At 37.2% G+C, this 26,495-nt stretch overlaps 1 protein-coding gene across 1 annotated transcript in view; it reads right to left on the bottom strand.

Moving 5' to 3' along the window:
* The window catches only part of gfra2b (GDNF family receptor alpha 2b), a 113,639-nt gene that overhangs the window by 51,531 nt on the left and 35,613 nt on the right, over positions 1-26,495 (bottom strand). The window contains exon 4 of the mRNA XM_056253247.1: positions 6,038-6,422. Within this exon, the coding sequence (XP_056109222.1) occupies positions 6,038-6,422 (385 nt within the window). The remainder of the gene's footprint in view (positions 1-6,037; positions 6,423-26,495) is intronic.

Raw genomic sequence — 26,495 nt, 5'->3', positions numbered from 1 at the left:
CAGACTGTTTTGAAATGGAGTTGGATAAATATGTTTTGCTTTTAAAACAGTGTGTGTGTGTGTGTGATTTTGGTTGGGTGACAGTTGTAGGTTACAGTTTGACAAGAGTTTACAGTGTGACAAAAGCACAATGTTGTGTTTTATTGCGAGTGTACACAAATATAAGTAAACACTTTGCAGGTTTAATGATCTGAACAAAATGACGGAGTATGTTTTTTATGTTTCCACTGTTCGATCGCGCGCCTCTCTCTCTCTCTCTCTCTCTCTCTCTCTCTCTCTCACACACACAGACAGTTCGATCGCGCCCCGCGCGCCTCTCTCTCTCTCTCTCTCTCTCTCTCTCTCTCTCTCTCACACACACACAGTTCGATCGCGCTCCGCGCGCCTCTCTCTCTCTCTCTCTCTCTCTCTCTCTCTCTCTCTCTCTCTCTCTCTCTCTCTCTCTCTCTCTCTCTCTCTCTCTCTCTCTCTCTCTCTCTCTCTCTCTCTCTCTCTCTCTCTCTCTCTCTCTCTCTCTCTCTCTCTCTCTCACACACACACTCCAGCATTGCAATCTTGACATCGCTGCCTGTTCATTATGCGGTCACGGTCACACCAAACGCGAATAGAGCGTCAAATTCGCGTCTAGTTCAACGCTAGTCCAAAGCGAATAGGACGCGCGTATAAAGCCAATGTTTGAAGTGAACGCGCGTTCAGAGCTAAGCCGATGCTACAGATTATGTGTCCCTAAAGAACCCGCGTCAAAGTCCTTTTAGGCAAGTCATGCCACTCGGCCGCCATCTTGGCAACGCCTCCGGGCAGCTATTTCCGACTAACAAGACCAGGCTCCTATCTAAATGAATGGGCAGAGAGTCAGAACTGCACTTTCACTGGTCATCGGGACATAAAAACTGCATGTATAGAAACAGCAGTAAAATATGATAAAAATCGCTGAAAAAGTTTGATGACTTTGCCCCAAAAGAAGGTTTAAAACACCTTTTTCCCCACAGGTTATACTTTTACTACGCATGCGCAAGGGTTCACGACACCAACTTTATTTACGTCTCTATCCAGAATGCCGGTGTCGTGCTCTACAGCACATACTTAGAATGTAAGGTAACATATTTGTGGTCGATATAAAATGCTTTAACTACTGTAACAAGGTTCAGATGTTATGGAAAGAAGGAGGCAGGAACCGGCGAACATTCAACCATTTTAATAAATAAACAAATCCAAAAATGGAAGTATGCCAGCAGCCCCGGATGAGCTGCTGGCCACACAAAACAGAAACAAAACACAACATAAAATCAGGCCTGTTCCTCTCTCGATCTCCATGTCGTCGCTCCACCTTTTATGCCTCCGCTCCTCCGTGAGAGATACGAGACGATGCGTCGCGCAGGTGCCGCTCATCAGTAATCACGCCACCGGCCTCACGCAGCTCTCTCACGTCCCTCGTCCTCGGCCTGCTCGCCACAACTACCTTGGTAGTCCGGTGTTTTCGCGTTGTTATCACCCTCTTCCATGTGGATTCCATCTGATCTTGCACACAACACCATGGCACAAAACAACTCGCTGTCGCCAAATCGTCTCCGCTGTCGCAAACCTCAACTGTGCGCATGCGTCAGTGGAACCAGACGATAGGCTTAAATGTTTCCCGGCTTGACTGTTAAAAGCAGACGATTGGCTTTCCAGCGGGAGGGGCGGGACATATGCATACAACCGCCATCTTTGACGTTACAGGTTTTCCCTATATAGTTGTATTGAGGATTGAGGAAGTGGCATGTCTCTATATAAATAGTCTCTGACCCGCGTATCTAACAGTAGTTCCGCATTACATTAATTAATTTGCACGCGAGTTTTATTTATTTTTATACCGTGTATTCTCCGTGTAAATTCGTGCACCGAACCGTGGCGCCCGTACCGTTTCGGTTCGATACGAATACATGTACCGTTCCACCCCTAGTGTCTATGTATAGTGTAGGGGGCAGTAGCGATACCTGGCAGGAAATTTAGATATGGCAGATTCTGGGTCTTAGCGCTAGTTTATGATACACATTTTGAAAGCTTTATATTACTTTATATAACACTTTTGGCAGAGGTCTAGTGTCTAATGTTGATTGACATACACGAGTCACGACACACACATAGAATTGCCTTAAAGTAGCACTCATTGAATGTTGTTTTAGAATATTACAAGTTGTGGAGGAGTTCCTTTGAGGAAAAGAAAGTAATGTCTATTAGTATCATAATACATGCCTGCCGAAGCCATGCGCTAAATTTTAATACATCCTGGTCACGTTACGACTAAAAATAGTACAGAAAAACTAGGGCTGGCTTCGACTAAATATTTTTCTAGTCGACTAGAAGTCGTTCATTTAAGCAATTAGTCGACTAATCGCGCGTTTATATTATTAAGCCATAAATAAAAATAATGAGCCTTTAACTGCCTTTAAAAAACACATACCTAATCAGCGCTTAAACGCATGCATAAAGATTGCCACAGTGCACTTGCAAATGTAATAATTATGAATGTGTCGTGAAACACATACCTAATCAGCGCTTAAACGCATGCATAAAGATTGCCACAGTGCACTTGCAAATGTAATAATTATGAATGTGTCGTGAAAAAAAGGAGACATTTTAATTTATTGGTAATGTTTTCTGTTTTTTCGGCTGCAGAGATTAAGCCGATGATGCTGACTCGTCATCTCCGCAGTAGCTAGTGGACGCGCCTATACGCATGTTTCATATGAATTACATAATCTGAAAATATTTATTTTCCATTTGAATTTGTCCATTCAAAAGTAGACATTTCAAGCTTTCTATACACTCAAAAAAATGCTGGGTTGTTTCTGTAAACAAATTGTTGGGTTGATTGTGCTGGGTCAAAATGCTGGGTTGTTTGGGGCACTGTAAACACATTATTGGGTTGCTCATGCTGGGTCAAATGAGTTGTAAGGGGGTAATTCACAAATAAACAGCTGGTTGGGTTATTTTGACCCAGCAACCGGTTTATTCTTTGCGGAACTTTCTGGATTCTTCACTTCTGACTCGAGGAGGACTTCACTCGGAGGTCGGAGCAGGCAGTGTTTTATGGTAAGTTAATATGTTTACCAATATTTTTAACATTAATAATTTCACTGTTCAGCACAGTCTTTGATATGGAAGTGCGAGGGGTAGGCTATAACGTATTTATTCTGTAAAACATTAGTAACAGCTAGCCGGTTAGATTTTTTTGACAAAATGCCACGTTGTAAACCAGCTATATCAGCAGCCTTAATGAAATGTGTAGTTTAAATTGTAATTTCATCACGTAAATATCGTATTTATTGTGGACGTTTAGTAATTGAGGAAAGCGTTTTGAATGAACCCGTGCACGCGCAGTATGTTTATGTCCCTATAGGGCTCGTACGTAAAAACTGCGGGAAAAAAGTCTAGTCTGTGTGGAAACTAAAGTCTGCTGGCACATTTAAGAAATTCTCGTCAGAAGAAACGACGGGGGGAAGTTCCAGCACAGTCTGCGTGTTTCTTCTGTAATGTCTATGTCGGAACCAGGATCGTTTTTACCCAAAAAAATCAAATAATAACTGTATGACGTCTGACGTGCAATCTTTACAAACGGCGACTGAGGCAATGAGAAATAAATCGATTTCATATTAAGCATGTTCTCGCCCTGAACCCATTATAAGTTGTTAGGACCTGAGGTAGGCCTACTAAGAATAATTTAGTACTACTAAGACAGTGGTCATGGATCAAGTGCACATGTGCGCGATGTTTGAGGCCAATAAATAGTTTTTGCTATTGTCACAACAGCGCCATTTTAAACACCAGGGCAGAAAAGTCAGAAATGCTACTTTAGAAATATGAATTGTTATATACAGCATACTATTTAAATGTTAATGCAACTTTATGTATTATGCTCATATTGTTTAGCTGCTGGCTTTGAAGGTCTTGCAAACGCTGCTTCCCCCATCCATCTAACGTTACAGGAGAGGAGGAAAGGGCTTCAGACCCACCACAGAGGCTCAGAGGTCCTTGACATGCAACCTGTAAGTTTGATATGCTTGATAACTATGAAATTAATTTAGGTTTAGAATATTTAAAGGTGCAATCTCTGTTTGCAACATAAAATTGCATTTTTTTTAAATAGATTTTTTTAAATTTTTAAAGCTGCAGTCCATAACTTTTTTTGTGTTCAAAATTTACAAAATGTTTATAATGAGCGAGCCGAGTACATCATGAATCCATTTTCCAAATCGTGTTTTTGTCTTATCCTGAATCCCAGACTATTTTAGACTGCTAATTGTCTATTTAGATGTGTAAATATACATTTTGTTTGTTTTTCACATTTGGCCATATTTGGTAATGTTTGCAATAAAAAAAATATAAATCCTTTCACAAAAAACTTGCATGTCAGTTATATTGCAACACTCTAAGTGATTGTGTGTAATCAACAGTTGGGGACCAACATGGATGAATATTTACAAAATGATTGGAGCATCAGGGATGCGACGAGGGGGACACGTCAGACCGTTGCCATTGTTCCAGGCCACGTCATCGCGACCGAGTCTTTGCTAGAGGATGGTGATCTTTGTTTCAAAGTTTTATTTTGTTTTTCATGTTAAATGCACGAAGCAGTGTATCAAATTAATGGAAAAGAATCGTCCTCTGTCAAATTTGAGGAAAACCCTGTGATATTTACTCGCATTGTAAATGTTTGTAGCTATTCTTAATAAATCAACACATCTTAATAAATGAAATCATAATCGTATAAGAGTTCAAATTAGTTTCTTATTGACTTTTAAAGGTGCATTGTGTAATACTGTATTTAGGAGGATCTGTTAACAGAAATGCAATATCATATACATAACTATGTTTTCAGTGGTGTATAAAGACCTTACTTAATGAACCGTTATGTTTTTTTACCTTAGAATGAGTATACATTGTATAATTGTAATAATTGTTTACAAAAAAATATTAAAGAGATGTATTAAAAATGTAAAAAAATAAAATAAATGATTGAAATCACACATACAGTGGCCTCTCTGGTTTATTGTATTACAGAGACAATCATTATTTTACATTAGTATGGTAATATAAAAAATATTTGTCACTAATTTTAATAAGGCAATGATACAGGAAATAACCCAGCACATGAGTAAGACTTAACCCAGCAAGATGGTCAATTTCACCCACTGGTTGGGTCAAATGAATGACCCAACGATATGGGTTAAATGGAAAAACCCAGCACTTGGGTCAAACCAACCCAGCGCGTGTTCTGTCCTATAGTGACCCAGCGGCGTGGTTAAGGTTGGGTTATTTTTTAGAGTGTAGATATATTTCTCATGTCTGTGAGGCAAGTTGCGCTGAGTTTCGTTTAGTTTCTATGACACGCTCATGATCACTGAGACCGAATAGACAGAAAGCACCATTATTTTACAAAAGCACAACGTTTTGTTGTTATTGTGATTTCGCCACATCCTGAGGAGTTCAGTATCTGCGACTAAATGACTAATACAATTTTGGTTGACCAAACCTCTTCTATTCGACTAAAGGTTAGTTGACTAATAGAGGGCAGTCCTAAGAAAAATCCCAAAATAGTTGTTGCAGAATGCTGAACACATACAATTTATTATTGATTTAGTTCTTATAGAGGTCTATGTTTTGGATGAATAGCCCATACAGACGAGCCATGGCTGGTTAGGGGCAGGGCGCTTCAGATTCTAGAGAGCATTTGATTGGACAGAAAATCTGATGAGAAGCTGAAGTGCAGAGTGATGTCATCAGAATCGATGCATATTGGTTTTTGAAAGCTTATATCTTTTTAAATGCGAATTTTGTCATGGTTTTGGAGCACACTAGCTTATAGATAACCTTAATGTTAACATATTCATACTAAAAGCCAAAAAAATAAATCATTTTTGATTTCATTGGGACTTTAAAACTTCCGAGTTTATGGAGTATGCACACGTTTAATCGATTATCAAAATGGTTTGGTTGAAGCCCTAGTGAAATTTGTTGCGTTTCTGGTGCCGTGACCCGGACGGGATAACCTTACCTGCAGAGCGGATCTGAACGGCAGGTCCTCCTTAGCTCAAGGCAGTTGGGTTTTGTCTTCTCTTCATATGAACACGCAGGCATGATGGTTTGCCGGCGACGTTCAGCACACGCTTTATCCCGACAGGAGCAGAAGAGTAACGGGTAGCTGAATTCCGTTTGTACGCGGTCGAAGAACTGCCGCAGACCTCTGTGGCAGCGTTTTCGGTTGCAGGTTTCGTGAGTTTGCTGAATGGGAGTTGCAGGGTTGCAGGTGGCCATGAGTGCAGTGCGTTGTTTCTTGCAGGTGTCGTTGAGGTTGCAGGCCTTGGTGGCATCCAGGCATGGGTTGCAGGGCTTGCCTGTGTCAGAACACATATTCCCTTTTGCAGAAGCAGAGTCCATGGCTGTCGGCACAGATAGAGGGAAACAGTGAGGGTCAGCATGCTTGGCTAAACAGAGACAAACCAGATTCAAGTGAAAATACACATTTAGATATTCTACTCAGGCAACATACTGTCAGGTTGCTTCTGCTTTTGGACCTGCAAATGTCCGTGCACATGACATGTGCCACATGTATTCTTCTAATAAAGGTATTTTGCAAGGCACATACATGAAAATAATCAAGACAAGCGCATGTATTAAATATGACCCTAGCTGTGCACGTGTCCTCCAAATTAGCCTCTTTTCACATCTCTGTTTGAAAACCATAACATATTATGACCTTTTCTGACTCTTTGATAAGAGCTTACATGTGCTCTAATAGCGTTTTTCATTTCAACGTGCACAGGCGGCTTCATGGTAGTCAGGCTTTTGTTCCTTTGAAGCATGTTTAATTAGATTTTACCCAATGAGAACTGCTGGATAAGCCATTGTTAGAAGTCTTGGGTGGTTCAGTGTGAAATAGCTCTTGCTTGTCATTTAGAAGATAGTCTTTTCTGATTTTTGAAATCTTATTGAGATGGCTTTGTCATTGTCATGCTCCAGGATGAGAATCATGCCACACTGGCAATATTTAATCATCTACAGTTTAAGGAAACATTTACCCAGGATTATCTACCTTTTTATTTTAGTGCTTTTGACTCAGTTTCGGCTGTTTTAAAGCTGATGTGAATGCTCTTTTACATTCAATTCTGACTGTCAGTTGCATCTTTAAAAAATACCAAAAATGTTTTTTGTTTTTTTTTACTTTGTACTGTTTAATCAAAATGTCATAACTGGACCATAACTGTCATAACTGCATTTTGTTTATGTGGTTTACAGCACGAAATCTGCAGTGTACTCCGATTCCTGAATTAAATATTTTTTTAACTGATTTCTTGGTGCGAATCGGTAACATATACAGCATGACCATGCAGTCCGATTTTCAAACAAGTGAACTTTATGAGCTGATTCATTTTAGTGAATTAATAACAATGAATAAATGAATGACTCTTTTGAACCTGTTCTTATTAGTGATTTAAAAACTGCTTGTACATCCAGTGTAGTCTGATTCTTAAGACCCACTTCTTTTTGGTAAATATAAATTACATACAGGGTGACCAGTGTAGTCTGATTCCTGAAACCATGAATACTTTGAACTATATATATTTGAGGAGATCCCCCCCTTCCATGTAAAGCGCTTTGAGTACCCAGAAAAAGCGTTATATACAGTAAATGTAACAAATTATTTTATTTATTTATTATTATATTCTGTTCTTTTTCGTGATTCAGAAACACTCAGCGCAATCAGTGCTGAAAGATTCCTGACCAAATGACTCTTAAGACCCCCTTTTTTTGTGAATCAATATAGAGCATGACAGTGTAGTCCAATTTCCAAACAAAGGGAAATGTTTAACTCTTATGAGCTGATTCTTTTTAGTGAAACAATAACATACAGTGCAACCAGTGTATTAGTTATGTTTAAATATGTGTATTAAATATGTTTTTGTATTTTTTTGTTCATGGGCAATCCACTTGTCCTATTCATATGATGCAGAATAACGCCAAAGTGACAGGGATGGAGATACAAATACCATGTATGCTGTAACACAATTGCATAATGTTGCTGTTAAACAGAGCAAAGCATGGGAAATATTTCATAGCTTGGTCAAATAGAAATTCATTCAAATAGGCTACAACATTTTGGCTCCCAGAGTCCCCCTTTATCTGTAATGAGTGTGTGTGTCAACCAGTGTGTACATGTTAAGCAGTTTTAAACATCATACCCCAAAGGAACACTGGCTAACATTTCCTCATGTTTCCAAAACTCATTATCACACTGTGCATCTTCAAATGCACTGATAAAGCTCATAGTTTGCAAAGGGCAAAACTGTTCAAGTGGAAAAAAAGAGAAATGTTCTCAAGCCCTGTCAGAAGTGATAAATATTCTTTGCATATAGGAACGCAATGGCCAATTAGCACTACGCCAGAGCTACCCTGTTATCTCTCTGACAGACAAGGTTTTTACAGTATCCGCGACTCAAAGCGTTTTCTTGCTGCGTGCTCGCACATGTTTTATTAAAGCTGAGGGAATCGGACAGGGGCTTCAAAACAGATCTCGCCGAGGCCTCGCTTCTCACAAGGTCATGTAAGTGGAAAGTGTACCTGTCCACTGATTACCTCTCTGGCAAAAACATCCTTGCTCTCTTGCCAGACTCACAAACTCTCTTCTGCTTTAGAAACCCCTACAGGTCCTTAGACAATGACTGCATTTATTAAAAAGCCTGCTTTTACATTACTAAAAATGATCAAGTAGTTCTAATTAAACTTGAAATGTTATGTTTTGATATCATGTCTCTAATATTTATGTTCCTTAAACTTTTTTGGCTTCAGAATATATAATGGACTACTTGCACAACAACTACTTCTGCTTTCTACTAATTACGGCTCAGATGTTTCCAATAGCAGTGTTCAGCACACCACAGACAGTTACTCGTGAGAATGGAGATTATTATATGTTTTAAGGCTGTGAGTGTATTAAAACAGTGAATCATGTGCTCTGTGTTAACATGAATTATATTGAACCTGCTGAAATTAAATATTTTATTTTCCAAATATGCATTCTGAATTATATATTTTCCTACTAACCTGCAGCAGCCTAGTGCTCATCTCCTAATTTTTGTATTCCAATTTGCTCCAATAACAAAACAAAAAAATCCATGATAGTGTTTCCACGGAATTCCAAAAGAGGGCTGATTACAGCAGTCAAAAAGGCAGAATGTTTGCCGTCAGCCATTGCATTAGAAACACTCACGCAGGAGTGCTAAATGATTAAAGAAAACATCACTAGATTTGTGAAGTTGATAACTGTGGAAGCGCATCACAGTCTGCCATTCCAGTCTTTTAAAATAGCTTGAATGAATGCGGTAAACCTGGCTTAAAGAAATTTCACAATGTTAAACATATTAAATTAGTCTTAAAGGGTTAGTTCACCCAAAAATGAAAATTCTGTCAGTAATTACTCACCCTCATGTTGTTCCAACCCCGTAAGACTTTCGTTCATCTTCGCAACACAAATTAAGATATTTTTGATTAAATCTGAGAGCTGGATCACTCCTCTATAGGCTTCTTAAGGGATCGAAACTGACCGGCCCAAAAGTTATGAAAGACTTCGTTAAAATAGTCCGAGTGACTACAGTGGCTCAATCTTACGTTTATCAAGCGACGAGAATACTTTTTGTGCGCAAAAAACAAACAAAAATAACGACTTTATTCAACTAATCATTTCCTTCTCTGTTCGGCCGTGATATTTCACGTAGTGAAACTACGCAAAGCTTCTAGGTTGTGGCGGTGGTGTGGCGCAGTGGATAAGAAACATGCCTTTGGTGTGAGAGACCTGGGTTCGAATCCACTGTGAGACATCAATGTGTCCCTGAGCAAGACACTTAACCCCTAATTGCTCCAGAGGCGTGCGACCTCTGAAATATAGCAATTGTAAGTCGCTTTGGATAAAAGCGTCAGCTAAATGTAAATGTAAATGTAAACGTCACACGTAGGCTTAAACAATTGCCTGATGGGCTGAATGAGCCCTTCTCTGATCACTGCGATTGCCTCTATAATCCTGTACAGTAAAATAAATAAGAGGGATTCGGGCCGGAACGTGAGACTGGGCGTGACGTCATGCGCGTTCACGCTCCCCTGGCTATGTCTGGCAGGTTTGTGTATTCGCCGCCATTCTCCGTATTAGCGAAGACAACTCGAGTGACAAAACTTCAGTCAACTTTCGACAAAAGTAGAAGATGGATTTAAAGAGACCGGCTTGTAGTTCATAAACCCCAACGCAAACTCCACGCAAGACAAAGACAGTAAGGCAGTTTCGCTTGTCGCCAGAGGGGGCATAGTTCTGCAAAAACTCAGAGAGGTGCGCAATGCACCTTTAAGGAAGAATGCCTGGAAAAGTGTAAAGAATGCATAAAAAAGTGAAGTCTTTGTCATGTTCTGACAATAAATATTAGTTTAAAACCACAATTAATGGTCTGTTTTCTACAACTTCAAAAACAGCAAAAATGCCTTAAAACTTGAAAGAAATAAAGATTTTAAAATTTTCGTGATAATTATCAAAATCGACGGATATGAAAAATGTTATTGTGATAATTTTTTTGGCCATATGGCCCAGCCCTAAATTGTGATATTATAAATGTATTTACTGTCTCTTTTAATTAAAGGGACACTTCACCCATTTGCTTTAAGCTTTGTATCGTTAGAAACCCAGTTATATTTTTGAATGGTCGTTCATTATTCCTTCATTTTTCCCGGAGACCGGAGAAATAAGGATTTCAGTGTTGCAGTTCCTGCTTATAATGATGTAAAAATCGTCATTTTGCGTCTTTCTCAGCAGGAAGTCCCATATCTTGGTAGAGGGGTTGAGACTATAAACACTCGTTCCTTATTTTCCCAGGGGGTGGGACCCACTCACGCTACAGACCTATTACAGATCAGTGGGTGGGACCTCACTTTCTGAAACTAAAAGCAATATCCTCCATCTTGTTTGGAAGCTAAGCTAACAGGCGCTGTGGAGCCAGATGTAAAGTTACGACAATGGCGAAATGTACTCAATATGATATGGAAGAAGAGGATTTCGAAAGTCTGATGCTCGAATCATTGTTCGTGGCTACTTTTACAAGCCGCAATATAGCGAAGAGCAGCTGAGGCTGATGGAGGAACATGAGGCGGCTGCCTGTCGCGGACGAGGAGCCCGGACTGGCCCGGACTGGTGGTGCCTGTGCTCTCACTGTTCGCCTACGGACACAGAGATAGAGTCCGTCTGCTGCAAAGAATTTTAATGATGCCAATTTCTCCTGGACGAAATCTCTGAATCAGACGAGGACACGGACGTTTGTGTTGTGAACCATCCTAGTTTCGCACCGCATATGTTCTGACTGCACATCCCGGTATCATGCAATAATTCACCATTTCGAAAGAAACACAAACGAGGAATAATTTACTAATGAGTTTGCCATCTAACTAGAAATTTTGCGTGAAATGAATTTCAAGCTCTGGTGCTAGCTAGCCTTGTAGACGGAAGAGTGATTTCTCTGATAGGCGGATACCTCATAGGCAGTGTTCTGGATAAGTGGGAGTGGCTTGCGGAGCTGTGCAATGTGGTGGATTGTGGGAGTTGTTGTCTTTCATACAAATGCGTCCTAAAGTTACTTTCTGTCTTTCCTCGGTCAAGAAGGCACCAAATTCAAAATTTATTTTACATTTCGACTACATATATGGCCCACTTTCAATAAAGATTAATGTTCACACGGGTGAAATGCTCTTTTAATTTAATGCATTCTTACTGAGTCAAAGCATTCATTTCTGTAAAAAAAAAAAAAAGAAGCAATTCTTGCATTGACAGCCATTGAAAAAAATCGTGACTAAATACTTCCCGCTTAACCTAATGACAGAGCAACTGCCTATAGGAAAAACGGAACGCTAACGGATATCCTCCAGCTCTTATAGACTTCCTTAGATTTCCTAATCATGTTGACTTTGAATTTTTATTATGTATATCTATGTCTGCCCGTGACCTTGTGCTCACTTGTGTTGGGTTAAAGGTCTCATTACATGAAATTTTCCCTTTCTGTTTTTTTTTAACATTAATATGAGATCCCCTAGCCTGTGTCTAGAAATTTCAATCGGTGTAAACCGAGCTTTGGCTATCTTTCTCCGCCTTTGAGAAAATGAAAGCTCAGACGGGCTGATCTTGAATCTTCCCCGTATGACGTCATACAGTGAAAGATTACCTTCCCTTTCTCTGCTTTTCCCGCCCAGAGAATTTGACCCGCCCATGAGAAAATTAGTTAGGAAGTACGAACGCGATTTAAGTTTTTACTCGAGAGACATCATGGCGTGTGAACGAGCGAAGCACGGCCGTTGCTCAATAATAAAATGTACAAAATAATGAACACAGGAGTATTTTTTTAGTTCCTTCATCCAAGCCCCAGAGGAACCAGTGGATTAATTTCATTTTCTCTGGAAATGCGCCGACACAACAAACATTTCACCTACGACTGTTTCTTCAACTTGGGTCAATACAGATTTGGGCTTGCTGAACGTCTGAAAATAAAGTCTGGATCAGTACCAACTGCCTTTGACTCAGCTACAAACCTCGGACAAGTAAGTCAACTATTGACAAATAATTGTGTTGCTTTACTGTTTATGGTTACCTAGCTTGTTACAGGTAGAATGTGGCTGTAACATTAGCTAAGCAGCTAACAGCCGAGTTACTGTCGCTAATCTAAAGGTAGATAGCATCAAGCATGTGTGTGAATGCACACACTGTAACGTGAGTGTTGTTCACTTCTTTGTTATTCGGATAACCGTTATCCTGTCGGTGATAGGGCGCGCGTGATATCCGTGAATCATTGGTTATGTGTAACATGACTTCAATATACGAGGACATGGAGAACTTTGTCATAAAAAAAATAAGCCACATTAACGTTACAGTCTTCTCTAAACTACAAATATTACTGATATAAATGTTAATACAGCTTTAAAACGATGGCAAATCAGAGCAACATGAAAAGGCAACAGTAGGCTAGCGTTAGCTACATGATAATAACTAACAGCATACGTAAACCATCCGAATAAAGTACCGTATCCAGACATAATATTTTAAACTAACCATTCGGAGATGTCCTGCTGGAGCCGCTGAGTTGCAACTTCTTCATCCGTTGCTTCTCCTTCATCCGTTGCTTCTCCATCCGGATCAGATTATGGGTCAAACTGAAATGCTTGAACGACTGCGTGTGTGCGTGCCATTGCAATATATCCAATGTAAACATGCATGGTACCGTTGCCGCAAGATGGTCAAGGCCACACCCGCCCTACACCTTGCCCCGCCTTTCTCCTCATCATTAGCATTTAAAGCTACAGACACCGAAACGGTACGTCTGAAGGAAAGCTCATTGTGGGACTGGCTTGTAGTGGCTATAACTCTGTACCAAGGCTGAATTTTGGGAAAAGGATTTCAGATACAGTACGAGGGACCACTAAGGCCTATATCATAGCCTACAAAAAAAAGCATGGTTAGAATGTCACGTGACATACATTGTGGAGGTAAGTTAAGGTGTGCGTGTAGCAAGCTGAAGATGTTTCTTTGTGATTTTTCTTTTGATTAAGCTAGGTTAGATTTAAAGGTTATAGTTAGAGGTGTTTTGTTTTTAGTTTATTGATTTGGCAACACTCATGCTCTTCCTTTCCTTTGGTGAATTTTATTGTATTTTCTTAAAGTCTCTTAAAGTATTTTTGTTTTGATTAAATATTTGGAATACTTTAAGTTTATTATTTTCTGTTAACCCTCTGGGGTCGGCGGTCTCGCCGGCGATACCAGCTCACTTTTTTCCTTATCAGTGCAAAAGAGACTCAAATTACTCTGTTGATTTTGATCTTACATATAAGTGTTGTACATCATTCGATCCTGTTAAGTTTGTATTTTTTTTGTGGAACCTCACAATAAAAACAAAGTGTTGTGCTTTTTGCCTAATAAAGAAAAATAAACATGATGCGTGTTCTGCGTTCTGTATGTCAGTGAAGTCCATTCTGAAACGCGTCCGAAAAATGAACTGTAACTCTGCAAATACTCAGTCAAACAGGTATACAGGCACACAGGCATGAAGCCTGAATTATCTTCTTTTAAATGAAGTAATTTATATAAAAAACAAATTTTCTCATTTTATGTAATCTGTACGAAAAGAGAGAGATGATAGTCGTTCTCCTCTCAGGTCATTAAAGTTAATTTGACCACGCCCACGGAGCGCGCGCTCTATTCAAACACAAATGCTCTGAGGCGATCCACGCCCACACATCAGCTGGATAACCCACCGAAAGAGACTCATATTTACAACGCTGTGAGGAATAATACTATACTATCTTAATAACAATCCTGGAAAAAATTACCTCAGAAGTGCAGGTAGTTTCATTTGGAGGAGCAACGGATCCAGCTGAGGAATAGGTAGGCCTACATTCTTTATTTTCAAGTGCTTTGTTCTAATCGCGATATGAAATAGTGTCTGTAAACAATAAGACTGTTTGAATATGAATCGCATTTTTGTGTGTGAATGAATGAACAGCTTTTACCTAACTATATTCCAATACTGAGATGAGTAAAAATCGACTGAAATATGTTGAAATAAAATATTTTTGTATAAGCAACGTATTAAACTGCAAATTAACATTTATATGTCCTAATCATAAAAACGATATGTTACATATGAAAGACAAGATGTCGTTTTTACTGTGAAATACTGCCACATCAAATAAGCTTGTTTGCTAAGATGTTATTATAGTGTTTGTTCGATTGTAGGCTATATATTCAAACTAATAAATTCGCAACTGTGAAATATGTATGATAAAATGTATACAAGAAAGATTACATTTGAAATATAGTTAAAATTTTAATTGTTGTTGTAATTGTAACCTTTTTATTAAAATAGCAAAAATATATGTAGGCTACATATAAATAAATCTTAGGTAAATCTTAAAAGCTCAATATAAGCCTCCTCTTTAAATGATTTGTATTGTGTTTTATTAGTGACACATTTGGGATATTCCCAAACTTTCTGTAAAAACAGTATGAGAATTAACTGCACAATTACTAGAAATGTTTACATTTGATATTATACAATTTGCAAGCACAATTTTAAAAATAAATAAATAATTGGAACTGTGAACCAATTTTGTATTATATAGGCCTATATATATATATATATATATATATATATATATATTGTCATTGCATTCTTGTGGCTCAGTGACACACCTGAATGAAAGGGTCATTAGTATGCAGCCCCATTATGCGCTCATTATGCGGGCCCATTGTCTTCTCAGGTGTGAATCACAGCAGGTCACACCCCTGCGCATATTGCCTTTCCAAACAAAAAGTGTCATTTTTAAATTTAAACCAATCTATTGTTTTATGTGAATGATAAGGCAGGATGATTTTCAGATCATTTTGAAGAAAAAACTCTAGGCGACAACATCCATTAGTCAAAAGTCTTGTGGACATATATTTAGTATGTGTTTTGTGGCCTTATTTCAGAAACTTTAAGTTTTTGTTTTTTCAATAACCACGCATAAACAATATTCTCTCAAAAATACAAACATGTACATACATGTTGATAACATATTATGGTAGCCCTGTGTGTGCTAAATAGAGTGTAATTACACCTTTGCCAGTAATTTGTTTATAAGCAACTGAAAAAAGCACAAATTTCAGAGTATGTCAAAACATCTCAAGGACCCCAAAAACACCTTAGACCCCAGAGGGTTAACCTGAAACTGTCTTTTCTATTATGCATCATCCTCACAAAAAAAAAAAAATAAAAAAAATAAAAGTTCAGTAAAATCTGATTATCATGCATCCGGCACCTGGCTAAAATAAAAATTTGTCCATGCTCCTCAGAACCCTTTCTTGCTTTCAAATCCGCTGGCAATTGCAGAGCATAAACGCTCTTTCAACATCACTCCCATCTTAGCTGGCTGTTCCACAGTAATCAATTGGAAACACTCATCGAAAACATCCTTTAATGTTGCACTGCTCTCTCTAGTGTGGCTATTTTTTTTTCTTCAAAAAAGTTCCTTTCTATTATCCTCTTATCTCCCCTTCCTGTCTTGAGAATCTATCATACCCGGGTTCAATGGCAATTCTTCTGTTTAAAGAACCAAGCAGATGTGAGCGGTCATCTGTTCACTGACAAATGAACAGGAGAGCCATGTAACAAGATGTCTGATTATTTTTATGTTATGAGTGGTTTTTCCAGTCTTGCTTTTGAAGCAGAACGTGTTCTTGGAGGTGTGTTGTTTTGGTCCTGATATTCATCTTATCTCATGTCGAAGGGAAAGAGGTCTCTAACAAATCCTCAAGGAGAGCCAGCTTTCTGGGAGCTTCGCCAGAGAGGGAAGGGATTTATGGAAGAAAAATATTTGATGTTGTTTTGGCTTCAGCTCTGAGTGGAGAAAATCTGCTGATTTTAGACTGCATCTTGCAAATCTGCATTTGAATCACCTTTTACACTGTAGATTGAAGCAACATATTTGGTTCATAGTCATTTGGGGGAGTGTAAACATGTACAATTTTGTTTATAAGTTGATTTAGGGATCATAAATCTAGTATCTTCTGAATCAGCTGGTTCTCTTGTGTATTTTGATATCATCTCCACAAGCTTTTTAACTAGCCTACATGTTAAAAACAAGCAAAAATCATGTCAGCACAGACAGGGAGGGTTGTAATAATACAACAATCCAAAGTTCTCTTTGCAATCTTACGTTGTCGGTGATGCTTTCTTAAAGGGGCCCTATTATGTCCCTTTTTACAAGATGTAATATAAGTCTTAGGTGTCCCCAGAATGTGTCTGTAAAAAAGTTTCAGCTCAAAATACCCCACTGATCATTTATTATAGCATGCCCATTGCCCTTTTTTGGGTGGAAGCAAAAACACAAGTTTGTATCTTTAAATGCAAATGAGCTGCTGCGCCCCACCCCCTTTCAGTGGCTCAGATGCTAGGAGTTCATGGATACTCTACTGTTCATTATTACAGCCAACAACAGAACAGTTATATTGCTTATGTATTTTATCACACATTTTAGACATTTTATCACTATTGCTCGAGTCAGGATATAAACATGGCGAATTGTGTGCGGCTCGCTCAGGGCTGGATCTATGCTAATAGGGTAGAGATTGTCACCAGTCGTGGGCGGGGCTTGCCCTACTGTGACATCACATTAGGAAGAAAATTGGAAAAGCTCTTTTTGAGACACTGTTTCTGGTTTATACTGTAGGTATTATAAACATGGAGTGGGTGGATATTTACCATTACACACTGGGCATTCATGTTCAAACACCATGTAAAAGTGAATTTTGCATAATAGGTCCCCTTTAATGTCAATTTGCTCAAATAGCATACATTTGTGTATATTTTCACTTGAAAATGAGAAGTACACACTGTAAATTTTTTTTTTTTTTACAGAAAATAACTGATTTTTTGACGTTCATTTTCTTTAATTTTAAATTGTAGGCTACTCAAAACTCTGTAAAATTACAAATAATATCTGTAAAACAAAAAATCAGCTGTTATTTTAGGTATTGTGACATTAATGACAAATTGCAGTAATTCACATTTTTTTGTGAAAAATTTACTGTAAATCTCATACAGTATTTTTCTGTTTTCTTAAATACATAAAAATGTATGTAAAATTATAAATATAATCTGCAATTAAACAGTAACAAAACAGTTAAATGATAAAACGGTCGACTGACTGGCAGCCCAAAAAAACCCCTGTAACATTAAAGTAAAACACCCTTAATTAAATAAACTGAAAAACACTGTTATTTCACAGTGTATTTCCTGAATTATTACGATCAAATACCTTCATTGAAAAAAGAAAATCATAAAAAAATGGTCAAATGACTGACAGCTACGGCTGCCAAACAAAAACCATAAAATGAAAGTAAAATGTACTAATTTAAATAGTGCAAAAAACTTTAACAGAAATTTTATGTCACCATGATAGAGATCAGTGTTTGCTTTAGTCGGGCTCATGACCCTTGAATTCTTAACATTAGTTTTCCCCCTGGCTGCTTTAACTGTTTATGATACACATTTGTTTTGGCAATAAATGCTGGAGAAAATCTCATCAGACGATATTGGTCACTTTATGGTGATGTTATTGTCATCATGTGGTGGCCTGAATCACTGATATGACTTCGAGTCAAATCTCTGAATATATTAGCTGAGGTTACATAATATATATATAGAGAGAGAATTTAATAATACATTTTATTTATAATGCACTTTACATTTCAAAGAAATCTCAAAGTGCTAAAGAAATCTCAAAGTGCTAAGAGAGAGAGAATTTAATGTTATATATAGAGTATGATTAATGTCACAATTTTTTACATGATGATATTGTGGCATCAGTATTATGACAATCTGCTATCTTAATATATATATATATATATATATATATATATATATTATACAGGGCTGTTTTTTTAGGAGTATAGAGACATCAAGATTCAATATATGAATCTCAACAATGGTGACAATCAACAAAGCTGTTTTGTGACGAGTTCAGAGTTGATCCGAATTGTTTTATTGTCCCCATTGTTGTGGTTCATACGCTGATTATTGATGTCTGTGTGAGTCTATATGATACTGTTAAAACATTTTCTCTATAATGACTTCATAAAATCTTTCAGAGTATCACAGCACTGCAGGATTTTCAGCACCAGTATTGGCATGCAAAATTAACAACTAATATTTAACAACCTAATCAGATATTACACTTCCAGTGGTATAAATAAATCAGGCCACTATAATGACTATCATCACTAAAAAGTAACAAACATAATTTGATCTGAGTTTCTCTTGGATTCCTACCATAACAAATATGTATCAGAAACGCACAGTTAAAGCAGTCAGAGAAAAATTAATGTTAAGAACCGAAGGGTCAAGAGCCCAACTAAAGCAAACACTGATCACCACAATGATTTTTTATTTAAACTTTATTATTTTATATTTTCAATAAAACATCAACTTCTGTTAATTCTCAATAAGAAGGTTAGTATGAAAGAAATAAAGTCTGGATTGTAATAAGCAGAGGTGGGAGACTCGAGTCATATGACTTGACTCGAGTCAGACTCGAGTTGCAATTTTCTGGACTTGAGACTTACTTGACTAGATCTCTGAAAAGACTCGACTTGACTTTAGACTTGCTCCTTGTGACTTTAGACTTGACTCGGACTTGTGCCTATTTACTTGAAATGACTTGTGGGAAGAAAAAAATTCAATTATTGTGTATTTTTTATTCGTCATAAGAGGGAGCGCGGGCGGTAATGTACTCTGTGTGTGCGGGTTGAGGGAGAATAAAACGATTTGCGGGACTCCCGCAAACTAGAAATATCTATGAATAAAACATAAAAACTAATACATTTTTATTCATCTGTTGCAGAAAAGCAATAAGAACAACTAAAACAAAATAGAAACGATTTACAGGCCAGATGTTTTCTAACATGTCTGCAGCGTTGAGCGATGTAGCCAATCACAAACATATGTGTTGATTTCTAGGAACGCAATGGCCAATCAGAAGCACTTACGATAGACTTCCCTCACCGCTCAAAACGGACTTTTTGTTCAGTGCTGAATTCTGTATGCTGGCAAATCCTCGAATTATAACAAACAAAGTGTATATATTATGAAAGCTTCATTGATAATAACAGAGATGTGTGAGATCGCGATGAACTGATGTCAGCTTTTTAGGAATTAGGGCGCGCAGTCAAAACCATGCACGCAGGAGCTGCTTGCTTTTATGTCTAACAGTCCAGTGGTTTGTGTTAATGCTTTAATAACAAATAATTTATCAGGAGCATTTATGCTTATGTGTATGGTGGCGACACGTAGGCTAACTTAAAAGTATTTGGAGGTAGGCTACAGAAAAAAAGTATTTTTGCGGGCGGGAGTGGGACAAAACATAAATGTTGCGGGCGGGAGAAAGTATAATAAAGAAAGTAGTTGAGAACGTCAGTTATAACGACCCACGTATTAAAAAAATAGTCGGGTTTAAATCATTTAAATTATTAGATTTGTTTTCTTAAAATTTCCATATAATATTTTGTGTTATGGGATCAAATCACCTGCATGTTTAGAGTAAGAACATACAAACTTTGTCATACAGTACTAATTTAGAATGCAATATCTTTTTATTATTTTTTTACAAGATGGGAAAAGTTGTAGGCCTATTAATTCTTGTTTACTTGTGTTCATTTAATTTATTTTTATTTTAGAGCATTTGAAGTGCTTCTTAATGCTAATTTATTTATTACACACAAGTTAATTTATTTATTTTTGTAACCCATCAGCCCTCTGTGTCTAAATCAGTAATAAAAGTCCCAGAGTTAAAAAATGTGTAAAACTAGCCTGTGTACGACTTGGTATGACTTGATGACTAAGTTGCGACTTGACTTGACTTGACAAAGAGTATGACTTGACTTGACCCTTACAACAGAATGACTTGACTTGACTTTGACTTGCAATGTTAAGACTTGGACTTGACTTGAGACTTGCATTTAGTGACTTACTCCCACCTCTGGTAATAAGTGAAGATGCTGAGATCTTGAGAGATCTGTTAATGTTTAATATTCTTTTGGGATTTAAAGTGTTTCTGTATTATCTGTTTTTTGCGTCACCATTGTGCTGGAGAGTAGAGCCTGTGCTTCAGTCCAGGATGAGCAGAGAAACACTGATGTTATGCTGCACGTTGCTTTATTTAACAGACAGTAACTGTGTAGTTGCTGATGCAGTGATGTATAGTCAGTAAATCATGCATGTTGTTCACTGCAAGAGATTCACTTTTTACAGTGAATGTGTTAGTAAAAATTCAGGAAATATATGTGTTATATAAACAGAAACTGTTTCTGTTAAAATGTTTAATGAAGATTTCTGTAAGAGTCTTTGCACTTTATTTAATTTAGAATATTTTACAATCATTTTACGGTTGTTGTATGGCAGCCATTGCTGACACTCATTTGAGTTTTTTATGGGGTTTTTTTTACAGTGAAGGTGTTTGATCGTAATAATTCAGGAAATAGCTGTAAAATAACATTGTTTTTCTGTAAAAACATTTAAGGAAAAAGTTTTTTGCACTTAATTTAAATTAGGATATTTGACTTTGTTGCTGCTGTAGCTGACAGTCATTGACCGTTTTTTAAAGATTTTATTTTTTACAGTGCACGCAAATCAATGCAATAAATATGAAAAAAATTTCAAATGCGGCTAACATTTCTGAATAGACTAGCCTTAAGGCAGTTGTTTAAGTGTATAGTAATAATTTGAGTACTTATTCACGTGTTACATGCGTTTTGTATCGCCATATACAGGCATTTAAGAAGTAAGGCACAATCTATGTGCATTATGCAAATATCTGAAGATCAGTGCGGCCCTGTGTATTCAGGTCACTTAGTAGATTATTAATACAAACACCATCTTGACTGTGCTTGTTGGTCCATCTATTTAGTCTTTTTTTTATTCTTGCAGAAAGCTATTTAGAGGGTTCAGATTCGATTTCACAAACCTGTAAATGAGTGTTTCTTCGATTACAAGCACATTTATGCCCCAGGGGTTGACTTTTATTAAAACAAACACCTTTTTTTTCTTTTTGTTACATGAAAGTCACATTAAGATTGTCTTAGAAACATTTCACTGGGATTTTCTTCTATATCTTTCAATCTTAAAATATATTTAAAAAAAACATCACATAATTTTATTTAGTAATAATATTAAAAATTATGATCATCTAAACAATGAGAAATAAACCAACCCTTTTCATGTCACTTTTATTTTAGTATTATGTATAGTATTATAGTATTTGAATTAGCTTTTATTTTTATATTTTCAGTTTTCATTTTAGTTTAAGTTTAGTAATTTTGTCACATGCTTATTGTCATTTATATTAGGTAGTTTTTGTTTCATATGTTTTATCTGAAAATAATTAATATTGTTACACAATTTAAAACACCTTTACCTTTTATTTGGAGAAGTTAGCATACTTATTAATATTTACCAATGGAGTGTGAAGAAATAGAACAGAATAATTTTGTAGCTCTTATTTTCCAATCAAGCTGCAAAAAGTGTGAACATATTATTTAAGTGTGTGTATTTATGATAGATCAAATTATATATGGAAGCTACACTGTCAGGAAAAAAGGTACAGCTTTGTGAAAACTTAGGGTACAAATCATAGGCGGAGGGTGAACCAACTTCAGGGTAAGGCTAAGGAGATGTGCTTCCCCTTTAAAAACGCATACATTTCCTTGTAATAGTTTCAATTTCAAGTGTCACTGCACAACCGAACCTACACACCCTAGCATAAATGCTCCTGATAAATTATTTTGTTATTAACAATTATTTACGTTCACAAACCACTGTTAATTTTAGGAAAAGGAAATAATGCATACTTTGGCATGGCAGAAAGTGTGCGAAGTGCGCTCCCTTTATAATAACTAAAAAGATGTCACTCTTCTTAGCTCATTGTGATCTGACAAAGTTCTGTTATAATAAATGAAACTGACTGCACAATGAATTTCTTATTTGCATTATGTCTACACTTTCTTTGTTATAATGAAAGGATTTACGAGTGTGCAGAACTCAGAATACACTCACCACTCAAAACACCAGAGTTTTTGTTCAGTGCTAACTTAAACCCCTCTGATTGGCCATTGCTTTCAAGAAATCAACAGATATGGTTTGATTAATCGAGACTGTTTTCCAAAGATTGCTCCTGTCTGTATACACGAAGTGGACTGTCTTTATCTTTATCTTCTTATTAAACGGTCTGTACACTTACAAAGTTCTCAATGCTTCGTTTTGCATGTAGGGACCCTCATTATGTTACTGTGTTCGTGTGGGGCTATTTTGAGCCTTGTTAGTGGTATAAACTAGCGATATCTTTTTACTTATTAAATGCCCCCATTACTAGCGTTATACGCTAAACTGTTTTTAGAGATAAAACTCTTTACATTCGATTATCATGAAAACAAATCTCAGAGAACGACTAGGTACTAGGGATGTGAATTTCTGCCAAAAATGACATTCGAAAATCGAGGAGCAAAAGTCGATTATCGTTAAAAAAAAAAAAAAAAAAAAACGCACACTCACAATGACAGAAAGGGAGGCCAATTTCATCTTTAGCGATTTGTCATCAAACAAACTGTTTATTATTCGAACAATTAACATGTTTTCGTCGTTTTTTTTTAAACATACCGGTAGTTAACATAGAAGAAAAAAACAATAAGCACGACAGTCCGTTTTTGCATCGCCAAACCAGATGCTCCTTAGATAAAAAATAATAATGTCATAATGATTTTATGCAAACTTGCCTTGTTACTGCAAAAGCCTACTTTTTAAACAAATTAGTTTCAATCAAAACTATTCGTGTGATGCCACTGCGCAATACACACACATTACCGCGGGATGGCGGGTGTTCATTTCATAAACTGTGGACAATGGTAGCTTATTTAATGTAGCCTAAAAATTAATGTATATGTCCAAAAAACGGATAATGTCATCATACTTGTAGTGCTATCGGCGAGTAATAATCTGTTTGGTTGTAAAATGTATTACCTGAATGAAATGAACTAGAATGTATCGTCCTGTGAAATCATTCATTCACTGACATCATACGAAGATGTTAAACTAATAAAGATCTTCATCGCTGGCAAAAATATGATGCATTTGCAGATTTGCTTTCATTAGACTGTACTGTAGGTCCACGGCCACTTCATCCAACGCTCTTGATGCTCTTAAATCTTCCTGTTACGACTCTGTGTCGAGTGTGAATAAAGCGCTTCAGACGATTCACTGCGCGAGGAACTGAACAGATCATTCAAACTGATTCGCGAACCGATTTAGACAGATCTGCCAACTTGTTTGATGAAGTCTTTGAACAGAATCGACTCAAAAGAGGGATTCATTTGTGAATGTAGCATCGCTCATGCCCATAAAAAAGACACAGCGCGCTTGGAATAAACTACGCATTTAACAACATGATGTATTGCATTAAAATAAAGTAACGAGAGGAACGTCGCCCAACGTAGTGAAGTAAATGTTGCCAACTTTGTTACTACCATAGACGGTTACTACCATAGACAGTAAAGGTTAGTCTATCCACCTCTGCTGGGCGCAGAGTTAACGGTCACGACAATGCTCTTCTTCTGTTGATTGTTTACACTATGTATAAAACACTGGTATCCTAGATCGCGCAGGAGGGGGTTTCATTCATGTTAGTGGCACCTTGTGTCCCCTGACAGGAAAATACCCTGCTGCGCGATCTGTGACAGTAGGCGCGCCGTCAATTATGTCACATTGGAATTGCGCGAAAATGTAACGATATTCGAATAAGCAATTTTATGATCGAATTTCGAACGCAGTTCGACTATTCGACTATTCGAAGATCGCGACTCATCCCTACTAGGTACCAATGTTTTATTAGACCAAAGGTTCATTTTGCGCCGGAGTTCTCCTTTAATGCTTGGATAACACATATAGGCCTACGTCTCCTTCGATTAATAATAATGGCCAGTGCAGTGGCTGGGAAATGCGTAAACCTATTAACATCCGTCGGCATGATTTTTGGAATGACTTAATCGTGAGAGGAAAAAATTTTAGTTTTAGTCGCATAACATCGGTTAATGGAAACGTCGTCATTTCGCAATAGTTTTTTGTCGACATTTAGAAAAAATCGCAAATGTTTTGCGCAAATCTGTAATGGAAACGCGCCTAGTGATACGAAGGGGAACGATGCCGTCGGTTTTTACATATCAATTCGAGCGCGAGTCCTCATCCTTTTGAAGTGCTCACAAAGTGTATTTACAGCGCTGAAAACAGCGTCTTCTCAACATGTCGACAACACAAACCAAACTTTTCCCGGCCTCCAATTTCAATGTTTGAGGGTGGGTCTAAGTACACGTTGTTCATCGGCAGCCAGTGAAGACCATAGGCTGACATTATGCACATTTGTTACATTGGTAAGTGTGTAAAAGGAAGTGAGACTGGAATTGCTGATGACTCGTTTCGACAGCTGAGACTCTTTTCGAATGCATGGGTGTTAGGATAAAATAACTTTATTTGTAGTGCAGTTTGATCTTTAAAACTTTGCAAGCCATTTACATTCGCAAACAGCTATAGTACACACTGCATCAAAGGTAAAATAGAGGCACTTTAAAATGTAATTTCCATCACAGAATATTTATCAAACAAATGTTAACTGTCGAAGAAGCTCCCAAAATAGTATAGGTATTCAAATAATTGACTCTGAAACTCTGAAACAAGGTTTTAGATTTACATTTGGTCATGTGCATTTATTGTGTGGTAATATAAAACGACAGCACAGCAAAACAGGTGTAAGACAAATTCTGCAGAAATAATTGAAACTGCCACACTTCTCACAAAATATGTCCTTGCCTATAACATATGAAAATATAACACTTCCTCCTAGTGCATTTACTACCTTAAATGTCTCTGACATACCAAATAATTCTCGATATGATTGCATATGTTGCCATCATGTGCCTGGATGTGGTTCTAAAGCACCTGCAGCCCGCAGAGATGGTTTTTCAGATGGCATCGTAGTCGCTCTTATATAAGGCTACAGATTACCTCTGCTGTGATTGAAAATATGAGAAACGTAAACAGTCACATAAGGACTTGGAAACAAAAATAGGTTTTTTTTTAGTGGCTGTGTGGTGATAGCTTTTGTAAAAAGCCATCAGCGAGACTGCAGCATGCGTTTTATTTTCTATATTCTCTGTTTACCTTTTCACCTAAACTGGTTGCTGCCTCCCAACAAACCATATCCCAACAGCCCCAGCATGTCATCGTGTGGCTGGTTTGTAAGAAAATGTAATCCATATGGAGGCGACAATGAATAATAAAGAGGTAAAACGTATGAATCATAGAAGTTGCTATTCAATGCCCGTTCTCAAGGCTGCAATTATGATTAAAACAGAGTAATTTCGTTCTCGTCGGTGGTCTTCTTGAATGGCCATCATGACTAATACACATAGTCCCATTTACATTGTTAAAGATGAATTGAGGCTGTGCTTTAGTGATAGATGGCGACTGCTGTGTAATTACTGTATAGCACAGAATTTTCCTTACTAAGAATACATCCGTTTGTCGGAAAGTGTTTGAATACTGTTTGTGTGTGTGTTTTTAATTACTTAGAAATATGTTTTTATAAAGAATGTTATTGTTAAAGAAAAGTGATCACTTTAATCAAAAGCATGTTAAACTGGGTAGTATTTATCCTTATTTTTTTATGAAGTAAAGAACATGTTTATGTAGAGATTTTGAACTGATTTGGAGTGTTTTATTTTGAGACTTTCATATTGAGTCATTTACAGTATAATAAGTTCTGGCTGGAGCTTTAATAAACCTATAAAACAGAAATTACGACTATAAATAGAAATACTGTGGCTGTCAAAAATTAAATACAAATAATTAATCTTGCAAATA

Source organism: Rhinichthys klamathensis, unplaced genomic scaffold (assembly GCF_029890125.1).
Source record: "Rhinichthys klamathensis goyatoka isolate OS25496 unplaced genomic scaffold, OSU_Roscu_1.1 h1tg000104l_1, whole genome shotgun sequence".
Taxonomy (NCBI): domain Eukaryota; kingdom Metazoa; phylum Chordata; class Actinopteri; order Cypriniformes; family Leuciscidae; genus Rhinichthys; species Rhinichthys klamathensis.
The sequence above is the reverse complement of the archived record's forward strand: the minus strand, read 5'-3'. Positions and strand labels throughout refer to the sequence as shown.